Source organism: Penaeus japonicus, unplaced genomic scaffold, assembly GCF_977035675.1.
Source record: "Penaeus japonicus unplaced genomic scaffold, GWHDUDI00000001_assembly GWHDUDI00000024, whole genome shotgun sequence".
NCBI classification, from domain to species: domain Eukaryota; kingdom Metazoa; phylum Arthropoda; class Malacostraca; order Decapoda; family Penaeidae; genus Penaeus; species Penaeus japonicus.
This window is the reverse complement of record NW_028234426.1, coordinates 25,427,366-25,439,865: the sequence shown is the minus strand read 5'-3', so window position 1 is coordinate 25,439,865 and position 12,500 is coordinate 25,427,366. Positions and strand designations below refer to the sequence as shown.

The 12,500-nt window shown below is 48.3% G+C and overlaps 2 protein-coding genes across 7 annotated transcripts in view; both read right to left on the bottom strand.

Annotated features, from left to right (window-relative positions):
• Window positions 1-12,500, bottom strand: part of LOC147469099 (uncharacterized) — a 357,565-nt gene that overhangs the window by 39,692 nt on the left and 305,373 nt on the right. The gene's annotated exons all lie outside the window — the stretch shown is intronic.
• Window positions 1-12,500, bottom strand: part of Arms (Ankyrin repeat-rich membrane spanning) — a 332,713-nt gene that overhangs the window by 108,021 nt on the left and 212,192 nt on the right. For 2 of the 4 annotated variants that reach the window (XM_043012548.2, XM_086550874.1), the window contains exon 1: window positions 1-1,842. This exon is cut by the window's left edge and continues 62 nt beyond it. The exons of 1 other annotated variant lie outside the window; for it this stretch is intronic. In XM_043012548.2, the coding sequence (XP_042868482.2) occupies window positions 1-838 (838 nt within the window). In that variant the 5' untranslated portion in view covers window positions 839-1,842. Of the gene's footprint in view, window positions 1,848-12,500 lie in introns of those variants that run through there. One more of the 4 variants, XM_086550881.1, reaches the window with a different exon arrangement.

The following is a 12,500-nucleotide window of genomic DNA, read 5'->3' as shown; positions in this document are numbered from 1 at the left end:
TCAGTGTCAAACTCCGAAGGTCCGAGAGCCTCCTGAGAGGCGGAGGCGGTCTCACGGGAGCTCCCTCGAGGGCGAGCTGTTCTTCGTCAGAGTCGTTCATCCTGTAGGGCGGCGTCACCTGGCCATAGCGACGGTTCTTCAAGTACCTCGGGTTGGCTGCATGGAGGCTGTGGTGCCCGTGATCCGGGTGTGCGTAGGCGTGGGCGTCGGCCTCTGGGTCACTGAGGGAAGGGTAAAGTCCCGTCGCGGAGGGCTGTTCTTGTGAGAACGCCCGGCCGCCTCTCCTCGGCTCGCTTTCTTTCCCCTGTTGCTGGCGGCAGTGCCCGGTCACCCCCGGCTCCGCCTCGATCTCCAGGGAGCGATGCGGGCATTCACACGCGTCTCCGGGCTTGATGCTTGGCAGGGCATCGTCCGAATGGCCGGTCTCCTTGCCGCGTGATCGATCACTCTCGTCGAGACTGTAGGCCGGTATGTGGTAGTTCACAGCGTCATTGACTGTCCCTTGGCGGGAGTGGTCGGAGTCTGTTAGTGTGTGAAACATGGGTCTGTCTGCCAGGGGGTGTTGCTTGTACTGATCATCCGACACCGCGTGCGTCTGGAGCTGACTAAAGCCTGCCAACCTCTGCGGCGACCTCGTCCTCCCGACCTGAGACGTGTATGACCAGGAATGACTCCTGCGCGTGAGTGTGTGCGGCTGGTGTTCCCCCGCGCGCCGAGTGCCGTCTCGGGGGTTGTCTCCTGGCAGGTCTGTATCCAGTTGGGGGGGAGGGCAAGGGGGCGGCGCATCATGCCCCGTAAGGTCACAGCACGCCTGCGCACGCTCTCCGTGAAACGACATTTTTATCTGTTCACTCTACTGATTCACACGTGTATATATGAAAAAACTGGTGTACCTATTCACCTCTCAATCACTTACGGGTCCACATAGTTTCATCCAGCAATGGAATTTGTTGTTGAGGCACACCAATCACTGTATGGTAACTCTTAGCCTCGGAAACCATATTGCAAGTCTTGACCCTCGCAATCACTTGCACTCGTTTGCTTGTATCGAGCAAAGCATGAGTAAACACAACCTCAAGCCACGCGGTTCACACAATCAAGAACAACGTGGAGCCGAGTGGAACGCAGGCTACTCTGCCTGGGCGCACGGCACTACCGGTCCACCACACTCGTGCCATAAAAATCTACATAATCTCAGGGATTTATGGTGCCACTATCAGCTCTGGCCGCCTCCTCTGGGAATGACTTGCTTTCTGCCTCGCCTCCACGAACACTACGGCCAGGGAAAGCCTCTGTTTCGTTTCGTTTCAGTCTACGATTTCATTTGAATAAGTCGTGCAGGGATTCTTGGCTCCGCTCTTGTTATGAATACTCTTGTCGAATTAACTAGCTCATAAGGTCAGTCCAACTGCAAATCATGACTCCTAATTACATATACACACTAGGTTGTGTCGTGATGCATTAAAGTTTCGTTCCTGCAGCAGCCGTTGCACATACCATTATATATATACACACATTCCACACAGAGGCTATCACAGTTGCATTTGCATATGTATTGACACTATAATGGGCTTCAATCTCGACCACCTCGAAATGCAAAAAAAACACTTTCATCCGCGGGAGAAACGCCCCTTCCACATGCAAGCGTCTACGCCACAAAGTATGTCTCCCAACACCACTCGTCCCCAGGTGAGCGGACACGAGTTTGCCAGAGCCCCGAGCGTGCACAGTCCTCGCCGAATCCCGGGCTCCCTTTCACCCGCCGCGTTCCAGTCCCGCCGAAGGAAGGCAGAAGGAGAGGGCCGAGGCAGCAGGTACGCGGTGTCGAGCTCGGCTGCACACTGACTGCCGCCGTCCGCCATTCTTCCCGCAGAGCCACCGCCGCTGCCCGCGCGTCCGCCCCCGGGACCGCGGTTCGGCCCTCACCTGCACCAGGAACTAACGCAGGAATAGGAACCTCCCTCCCCTCTCCCCCTTCCCTTACCCCTTCCCTTCCCCTTCCCCCTCGGTCGGCTCTTATTCATACTCGGATTAGGATGCTATCTATGCACACTGGGCACCCGCGCGCGAAGTGTTTCTGGATTAATGCATTCGTGGTATTATAGTGAGGTTTTCCTGAAAGTGATTACTCGAACGCTTGGAGGCATTGGCGACGTAAGGGCAAGGGTGACCAAAGCATTCATGTGTGCGACTGTGACTCCTTGTAAAGTTCAGGGTATGCAAAGCACGGTAAAAAAATACTAAAGGATTACGTTTTTAACATCAACATCTAAAAGTCCTTAGCTGCCGACCCAAAACCATAACCTCCACATTTAAAAGACAAGTCCCATAAAACATAACAAGAATGGGACTAGGGAAAAAAAAAACGGGCAATGGGACACTCACAACTTTTACCACAAAATCCTCAATAAACGACATTCACAAAATACCACTTCCAGCAAAACAACTCGAAGACAAATCTCTCCACATTGTACTTAGCGCACGTGCGGGCCAAAAAGGTCGTGATAATACGCTGCCGACCACGCAGGAATGGCAGCACAATAAAGTCAAGGACACGCGAGAGACGCAAGGGAGAGTGCAGCGCGAGGGAGCGGGCCTCTCGACGCCAATCAACGCGGAAGGAATCACGACCAAACACGGTGTTTACTTAGCAACAAAGGGGGCGGGTGTCGGCGTGACTACTCTCCGTGCCGAGTGCAAGTGAAGCGCAAAGAAAGGCCGCGTTGCAGGCGAGGGTTAATCAGCGAGGATCAACAGGACTAACGAATTCAAATAGCACATGCGGAAATACATAACAAGACGGAAGTTGAAACAGCGTGTGATAAAAGAAATTCACGAGAGCCGAATTAATTTCTTTCTCTAGCCACAATGGATCTTTTCGCGGGACAGAATTTTTAATCAGTCCAATCATTGTTTAATTGATAGAAAATCGAGGTATCCATTATCACAGAGAAGAATAATAAGGAGTGGCACCTTGACATTTCTCTCAGTTCCATCTAGAAATGCAAGCTCACCATAACCAAGCGCCCGCGGCTGCAACGACACGCCTTTTTTGCAAGGCCTTTCATAGCAGCTGTCCGGCCGCGCTCCCGCTGCACTGGCCGGAGGAATTGGCTATCTTTTTATCACGCCGGCCACTGCTTGCCGCAGGTTATCTTTTTTTAACCCCGCAAGAAAGGAAGAAATGCCCTTTCTTAACTCTGGCCTTGTTCGGCCAAGTATCCCTGGAAGAATGCAGACAATAAGTTCGACACATTTAGCATTTGCAGTTGTTCTTCGACATTTGTCTCGGCCTCTCTCCCCAGCCTTACCTCATTTGCCTGATATGGCGTTCAGTGGCTGTTTTTTATTATAGATTCAGAAAGGAAATACTGCATATATTGAATCTAATTCGGTAGTGCAGATAATGACATGAAACTCTTACATAGTCAACCAGGAAAACTTAAAAAACCCTTCCTTGACTATTCTACGTTGCGTGTGACTGTTGTATTTACATAATGTTAAGCCATGACCACCTGAGCCAGATCAAAGAAAAAAAATTACCAGGACATAAATAGTCTTGAACCTACATGCATTTCTCAGATGAAATCATTATCATCAAAGCTGTCAGGGAGAAAAAAGTGTAAGTGTCCTTGTATCACATTTTTTTTCTACTACTCGGACTTGCCCGAAACGGCAAGGCTGACAGGACAGCAAGAATGTGCAGCCATCGCTCCTCATCATCGAAACATATCGACTACTCCTTCCATAATTTCGACACTGTGTTGAAAGTTTAGTGTATTGTAATGGCGGTTTAGCATATTTCAGATTTTATGCCAAATATTTATAAATCAGATGTTTGCGTGATTTTGTCCAGTGCATTGGAGTCTGGGGCAAAATTTCCCTTTAGAGAAATATACTAACAATACCTTATATTGTATTTCGCTTTCTTACGGTTATATGCTTACGTTCTCGGAAGTGAATGCACAGAGTTCACTTGTTTTGTTACAAAGGGATATACATGTAAGTGTTCAGACTATTACCCAAGGTACGGCCTACAGAACAATACCACCTCAAAAATAAAACACTTAGATGAATGGGGTATTAATGGCACCCGGTCAGATCTCGATAAGTAAAAAAAAAAAAAAAAAAAAAAAAATGTTTCCACATGCGACCATGAAGGATTAAGCCACTGGGAGATACTGCCCCGCCAAACTTCAGCGAAAGGGCAAACGGTACCATTATCGTCTGTAATGGTACCGACTGACGTTTCAAGCAGTCATGTCCTTGTGTCTGAATTAGGTCTGATCGAAACCTATTGGCAGAAGGACCATCTGTAATTCTGAAAGAACTTCGATCTAATATACGGCTGCCGTTATTACAATGCCTCTTTATTATGGGTTGCTGTAAGCTGGATTACAGCCTTGTCCGGGTGACAGGATAAGACCACCGCTGACTACATTTGGCAGCTTATGAAAATATCTTCGCATTAGTGTCAATGATACAGCAGGAGCAATATTCAAGGCACACTTCATTCTTTTTGTTGCGATAACAAAAGAATATTTGCAACTATAAACAGACTCATATTTATTACCTTTTTAATGATGCATGCGGAATGATAAATGGCAGGCAATAAGGTCATGAAATATTTATCAATTGATAATATATATTTCTCTCTCTCTCTCTCTCTCTCTCTCTCTCTCACACACACACACACACACACACACCCTCAACCTCACCCACTTCCCACACCCTCTCCCTCTCCCTCTCCATCACTCTCACCCTCACCCTCTCCATCTTCCTCTTCCCAACCATCTCCCTCTCCTTCACCCTCACCCTTTCCCTCACCCTCTCCCTCTCCCTCTTCCCCACCCTCTCCCTCCCCTTCACCCTCAACCTCACCCTCACCCTCACCCTTTCCCTCACCTTCACCTTCACACTCACCCTTTCCCTCACCTTCACCCTCACCCTCTTCCTCTTCCTCTCCCCCCTCCTCACTCATACTCACTGCCTCACACATAATCTCACCCTTACCCTCTCCCTCACCTTCACCCTCACCCTCACCCTCACCCTCTCCCTCACACATACCCTCACCCTTACCTCCACCTCCACCTCCACCCCCACCCACACCCCCACCCTCTCCTGCAACAAAACAAAAGAAAACGCAAACAAACACACTTCATTTCCCCTCTGCTTTACCCCAAGCGCGGAAACACGCACCACCACACCCAAAACCAGCACTCCACGAGCAATCAGCAATGAGGGAAAAATAAGGGCTAAAAAAAGGGGGGGATTTCTTGCTCCCTGTCCTAACTCGCCCCCGCTACTGACCCGTTCTTCTCCCTGTTTCCTCTTCCTTTTTCCTCCTCGCTGTTATTCCACTTCTTTTCTGCTTCCTCCTTCTCTTTGAGGGATTTCGTCATCGCTTCTTATGGTATGTTGCTGTTATCATAGCCTTCTTTTCCTCTTCCTACAACGTCTTGGAGTTAGTCTGTCTGTTTTTCCTTATTACATTCATTATCATTTTGTCGTTATTTTTTATTCTTCTTCTTCTGCTTATTTTTCTTTTTCTTTCTCTTTCTCTTTTTCTTTTTCTTTTTCTTCTTCTTCTCCTATTCTTCCTTCTTCTTCTTCTTCTCCTTCTTCTTCTTCTTCGTCTCCTATTCCTCCTCCTCCTTCTTCTTCTTCTTCTTCTTCTTCTTCTTCTTCTTCTTCTCCTCCTCCTCTTCTTCTTCTTCTTCTTCTTCTTCTTCTTCTTCTTCTCCTCCTCCTCCTCCTCCTCCTCCTCCTCCTCTTCCTCTTCCTCCTCCTCTTCCTCTTCCTCTTCCTCCTCCTCCTCCTCCTCCTCCTCCTCTTCCTCTTCTTCCTCTTCCTCTTCCTCTTCCTCCTCCTCCTCTCCTCCTCTCCTCCTCTTCCTCTTCCTCTTCTCTTCCTCTCTCCCTCTCCTCCTCTCTCCTCTCTCCTCTCTCCTCTCTCCTCCTCCTCCTCCTCCTCCCTCCTCCTCTCCTCCTCCTCTCCTCCTCCTCCTCCTCTCCTCCTCTTCCTCCTCCTTCCTCTCCTCTCCTCCTCTCTTCCTCCTCCTCTCTCCTCCTCTTCCTCCTCCTCCTCCTTCTCTCCTCCTCTCTCCTCCTCTCCTTCTCCTCCTTCTCCTTCTCCTTCCTCCTTCTCCATCCCCTTCCTCTCTCTCCTCCTTCTCCTTCTCTTCCTCTTCCTCCTCTCTCTCCTTCCTCCTCCTCCTCCTCCTCTCCTCCTCCTCTTCTCCTTCCTCCTTCTCCTCCTTCCTCCTTCTCTCTCTTCCTCCTTCTCCTCTCCTCCTCTTCCTTCCTCCTTCTCCTCTCCTCCTCTTCCTTCCTCCTTCTCCTCTCCTCCTCTTCCTTCCTCCTTCTCCTCTCCTCCTCTTCCTTCCTCCTTCTCCTCTCCTCCTCTTCCTTCCTCCTTCTCCTCCTCTCCCTCTCCTTCTCTTTTCTCTTTTCCTTCTTCCTAATTTCCTCTTCTCCATTTCCTTCTCTTCATCCACATTCTTTCCGTCTATCTCTTTCCCTCTCAACACGCGCACGTCCTTCTTGCCACGATCTCATCTCAAAACATCTCCCCAACTGATTTCAATTTTATCTCTTCTCTTCCTTCCATTCTCCGCTATTTTCCTCCCTTTTCTTCTCCTTTCCCCTCCTCTCCTCCTCTTCTTTCTTCTCCGTTTCCTGCCATGCCCTTCCATCCTCCCCGTCCATCCCTACGCCCTCTTACCTCATTCCTTTCTCTTTCAACCGGACACCCCCCCACCCTCCCCTCCTCCTCGCCCCGTTCCATCAGGATACCGCCGCCCAACAGGCTAATCCCTCCCCTCCCCCTACCCCTCCCACCCCCCGAAGGAGCATTACATGGCAGATAACTGTTGTCTGTGAGAAGAGAGGAAGGTGGAGGAGGGGGGGGAGAGAAGGGGTGAAAAGGCCGAGAGGGGAGATAGGAAAGTGGTAAAGTGGTACGGAATAAAGGAGAGGAGGGGAGGGGGAGGCGGGAAAGGGATGGGGGAAGAGGCTCAGGGGAGGAAGAACAAGGGGAGGAGAGAGGGAGGGCGAAGGGGGTATTGCGAAAGGGGAGGAGGTGAAGGAGGGATGCAGGAGGAACAGCGAAGGGGAAACGGGAAAGACAGAAAAGTGGAAGAACAGAGGGGAGAAGGGGCAAAGGTAGAGAGAAGGGACGGGAAGGTAGAATGAAGAAGAAAGATGAAACACTGGAAAGAGAAACGACGGGAGAAACAGGAGGAGGAAGAGAGGTAAAAGAGAAAACAAAATCTCCACGTCCCCATTCCAAAGAGAAAGAAGAGAAAGCGAAGGGGAAAAAAGGAGAAGAGGCGAAGAGAAAAGAAAAGAGGAAACGGCACAAGATGCAAGAAGGCCGCCAGGGAGAGCCTCGCTATCAACCCTAAAGCGGGGGTGACGTCCCTGGAGACATAATGACAGGATGCCGCTCGAACTACGGCGATTCCAAGGCCGTCGGATCGGAAGGCTGTACTTACCACGGCGGGACAGCGCTGCGTTGCGGCTTTTGTTTTACATGGAGGCAGGATCTTTTTCTTTTCTTTTTTTTCGTCGGCGTGTACTAAAATGTGCCTGCGTTTAATTGCATATGTAAATTAGTGTGTGCAATTATCCCCCCCCTCTCCTCATCCGCCGACGTGCGCGGTACCTTGCTATTAATAAGTACTTTGTGTTTAGCCTCGCTTATTACATAATTAAAACGCTTTCCTATCTGACGAACAGTATCTAATTACAAGTAATCAAGATTCAACACCCTTGCCTATCTAAGAATCAAAACCCTCACACCCATCCTAGGACACCAACCCGTCCTCCCATCTCCCACCTCCCACCTCCCTCTCCCCCTCCCAACCCCTCCTACCCCATCATCCCCTCCTCTCTTCCACGACCCCCCCCTCCCGTCCTCCCCCCCCATCCCTCCAGACAAGACCTCTCAATAAGAAAACAAAAACATTTCTAATCTTCACCAGAACCCAAAGTGCCTTTCCAAGCACCATCTCAGGAGTTGATGGGGGTCACCATGTCCAATAAGCAACGAAATGGATTTTTTTTACAGTTACAGTGTTGCTGTTGCATGGGACTGCAATGGGGAGGCGGTAAACATCGCACGTAAGCCAGTATAGGGCGTTCGGAGTTCATATGGTATTTATCATTTATTTTCCGTTTTGCATCACCTCTTTACATATATGTATATATATATATATATATATATATATATATATATATATATATATATATATATATATGTACATATATGCATGCATGTGCACATTCATCCATGCATGCATACATGCATACATACATACATACATACATACATACATTCATACATACATATACACACACACACACACACACACACACACACACACACACACACACACACACACACACACACATATATATATATATATATATATATATATATATATATATATATATATATATAGAGAGAGAGAGAGAGAGAGAGAGAGAGAGAGAGAGAGAGAGAGAGAGAGAGAGAGAGAGAGAGAGAGAGAGAGAGAGAGAGAGAGAGAGAGAAGAGAGAAAAGAGAGGAGAAGAAAAGAGAGAGAGAGAGAGAGAGAGAGAGAGAGAGAGAGAGAGAGAGAGAGAGAGAGAGAGAGAGAGAGAGAGAGAGAGAGAGAGAGAGAGAGAGAGAGAGAGAGAGAGAGAGAGAGAGAGAGAGAGAGAGAGAGAAAGAGAGAAAGAGAGAGAGTGCGAGAGCAAGAGCGAGAGCGAGAGAGTAGCACACAGACCCAAAGACAAAGAGAAGTGAGGAGCACATCAACAGGGGGTTACACGCAAGAGAACAAGCACAGATGAACACCGCATGTCTTCGCGGCAGGAGAGTGATAACCCACACGTTGAGAATGCAGGTCAGGCAGGCCGCGTGGGTGGAGGGTGGGGGGTTGGGGGTTGGTAACACTCATTCTCAGAGAGATAAGGATCTTGATTTTATCCGCCTTATATATAACAACATTAAAAACACGTCGACGAGACGCGCGACTGTAATCCTTACGACGGAGCTACATAAAGGCCACATTACGCTTCACTCGGATGCTCTCTTACGGTGACCTGATATTTCTTTCCACACCTGGAATCCTCAAGCACAATCCAAAGGCCGTAAAATCATTTGGTTTTACGTACAGAAGGAAAAGAAAAAAGTCACATTCTGACAGTCAGCGAAACTGACGTCGTACATCTGAGACCGAAGCACAGCTGACATAGAAGGACACATGCGGTGTGTTTGGAGGTGGAGGGGAGGGAGGGTATAGAGAAGGAGAGAGAGAGAGAGAGGAAGAGGAAAGGGTGGAAGGGGAGAAAGGAGGAAGAGCAGGAAGGGGGAAGAGGATAGGGAGAAGGGGAAAGGGAAAGAAAGAGAGAGAAAAAAAAGAGGAGACGGGGGTGGAAGAAGAATAAAAAAAAAAAAAAAATCAGAAGGAGGGGAAAGAAGCGAAGAATGAAGGGTAAAAGGAAAACAAAGTCAATGACCAGATCCGACAAGAAGAAAAAAAAACGCGTCCCAGCATCCCAAGAGACTTAACACAACTGCCTTATCGCAGCGTGATGCGTCTTCATGATCCATATATCAAGGTCAATATATCGATTGTGTGCTTGAGATGCTAAATGCAAAAGTCCCGTCCTCTCTTCTTAACGAACAAATGAGCAGCGTCGTTCGTAAGAGAGTTGTTAAACGATGGCAAGATAATAGTACATAAAAAAGGTCCAATTCACGTCTACCCCCCCCCCCCAAAAAAAAAAAAAAAAAAAAAAAAAAAAAAAAAAAAAAAAGAGTACCTTCACCCCAGCAACTTATTATCATCTCCTCGTAAATTGGGACTCGTCCTTTTTCCTCCTTCCATCAAACAGCGAAGCGCAAAAGTCTAACACGAGAATAAAGAATATCGCCCAGTTCCTCTCCGCTGCGATTGCGTCTTCACTGGCATTATGCAAATCATCGACGACGCGAGGAAATAACAACGATAACAATAACAGTAGCGATAATAATAACAGCGATGATGATAATGATTATAATATAATACTACTAATAATAATCATCATCATTATCATTAATCATTATTGTTATTATCATCATTACTATTAATATCATTAGCAGTAATATTAGTACTAGTAGTAACAGTATAAATATATGAATAAATAAAATAAAAACTATAAAAAACTCTAAAGTCCTCACAATGGTAAATCACTTTTGAGACTCATATTCCACTCCGATTCCGAGTATGGTCCGGCGTCGAGGCGAAGTTTGCGTGCAGACTAATGAGTCGTTGCCCCTTTCCTTAAAAAATAATTTGCTTTAATCTGTACAGAAAAAAAAATGTTAGAGACGGCGCATATTAGGTTGTGATCATCATCCTTAATTTGTTGTTTGGTTGGTATTGTTACAGGGATACAAGAGGCCTATGTGTAAACATGTAATAATATACAATTCTGATTTACGAAATTAATAAAAGAGCATATGCGTTGTCTGTTTTTGGGGACACATACACACACAAACACACACACACACACACACACACACACACACACACACACACACACACACACACACACACACACACACACACACACACACACACACACACACACACAGCGTAACAAACCCAACATTCACATATGGCTCTGCCTTAAGACAAAACCCCACGTCACATTAATAAACATGAGAGGAACCATGCAACTCAGCTGCACATGTCTCGTATATTAGTAGATTCTCGTGTGTATAATAATATTATTCATAAAAAAAGAGATAGAGACCTAGAAAGAAATAAAGCATTGACAGATACGGATGAATAATAAGACAAGGAGATCGAGGAGAAGGCGTGTCATGTTCGAGGGGCAATCGGCAACAAGATGTATGCGTGTTGGTGTGTGTGTGTGTGTGTGTGTAGGGGGGGGTATAGGGGAGGGGCGTTTGTGTGTGTGTGTAGGGGGGGTGTATAGGGGAGGGGCGTTTGTGTGTGTGTGTGTGTATGGGGGGGTGTTTGTGTGTATGGGGGAGGGGCGTTTGTGTGTGTGGGGGGTGTTTGTGTGTATGGGGGAGGGGCGTTTGTGTGTGTGGGGGGGGGGGTGTGTGTATGGGGGAGGGGCGTTTGTGTGTGTGGGGGGTGTGTGTGTGTGGGGGGGGGGTGTTTGTGTGTATGGGGGAGGGGCGTTTGTGTGTGTGGGGGGTGTTTGTGTGTATGGGGGAGGGGCGTTTGTGTGTGTGGGGGGGAAGGGGTGTTTGTGTATATGGGGGAGGGGCGTTTGTGTGTGTGGGTGGGGTGTGTGGGGGAGGGGCGTTTGTGTGTGTGTAGGGGGGGTGTTTGTGTGTATGGGGAGGGGCGTTTGTGTGTGTGGGGGGGAAGGGGTGTTTGTGTGTATGGGGGAGGGGCGTTTGTATGTGTGGGGGGTGTTTGTGAGTATGGGGGAGGGGCGTTTGTGTGTGTGGGGGGGGTGTGTGTATGGGGGTGGGGTGTTTGTGTGTATGGGGGGTGTGTGGGGTGTGTGTATGGGGGTGGTTTGTGTGTGTGGGGTGTGTGTGTGGGAGTGTGTTGTGTGGGGGGGTCGTGTTTCGTGTGTGTTTGTGTTTGTGTTTGTGTTTGTGTTTGTGTTTGTGTTTGTATTTGTGTGTGCGTGTGCGTGTGTGTGTGTGTGTATTTTTGAGTACGTGAACCTATTTTCGAGGAGGAAGAGAAAGTAAGGTCGGTGAGTAAAAGGCAGCTGTGGGGGCAGGCCGATGTTCCAAGAATCCCCTGAGAATCATTCTTTTCCACCCCCTTCCCCCTTCCCCCTCCCCCCTCCTCCTCCTCCACATCCACCTTTCCCACACACCCCTTCCCCTTCCCCTCCCCCTCCCCCTCCTCCTCCTCCTCCTCCTCCTCCTCCTCCTCCTCCTCCTCCTCCTCCTCCTCCCCCCCTCTTCCTCCCCCTCCTCTTCCTCCCCCTCCTCCTCCTCCCCCTTCCTCTCCCCCTCCTCCTTCCTCCCCCTCCTCCTCCTCCCCCCCCCCCTCCCCCTCCCCCTCCCCCTCCTCCACATCCACCTTTCCCACACACCCCTTCCCCTTCCCCAAACTCCTCGTCATCGCCCGTTCGCCGAGTTTGCCCACCAGTTCAATTATCGTTAAGATCAAACCAGCGTTGTCTCGTTGTTGTTAAGGCGGGGACGACCAACAAAAAAAGAAGAAAAAGAAAAAGAAGAAGAACCTTGACCACGCGCATCGGGTAATACGAAGAGGTTAGTGAAAAAAGGCATGAAAATTGAACCCTTTTTTGATATGGTTGGTTGAGACTCTCACTAAAATTATACGTTTGTGTGTATATAGGATTTTTTTTATTGGTTGATCGTTAATTTAATGGTACGCCTTATATGATGCTAAATATGTCTATACCCATCCGCACCCTCTAACTACCGAAGAAGTAAAAATAAACTATTACTTAAACTTACCACAAAGAACACACGATATTTGTTCTCCTTTGTACGTTTATCT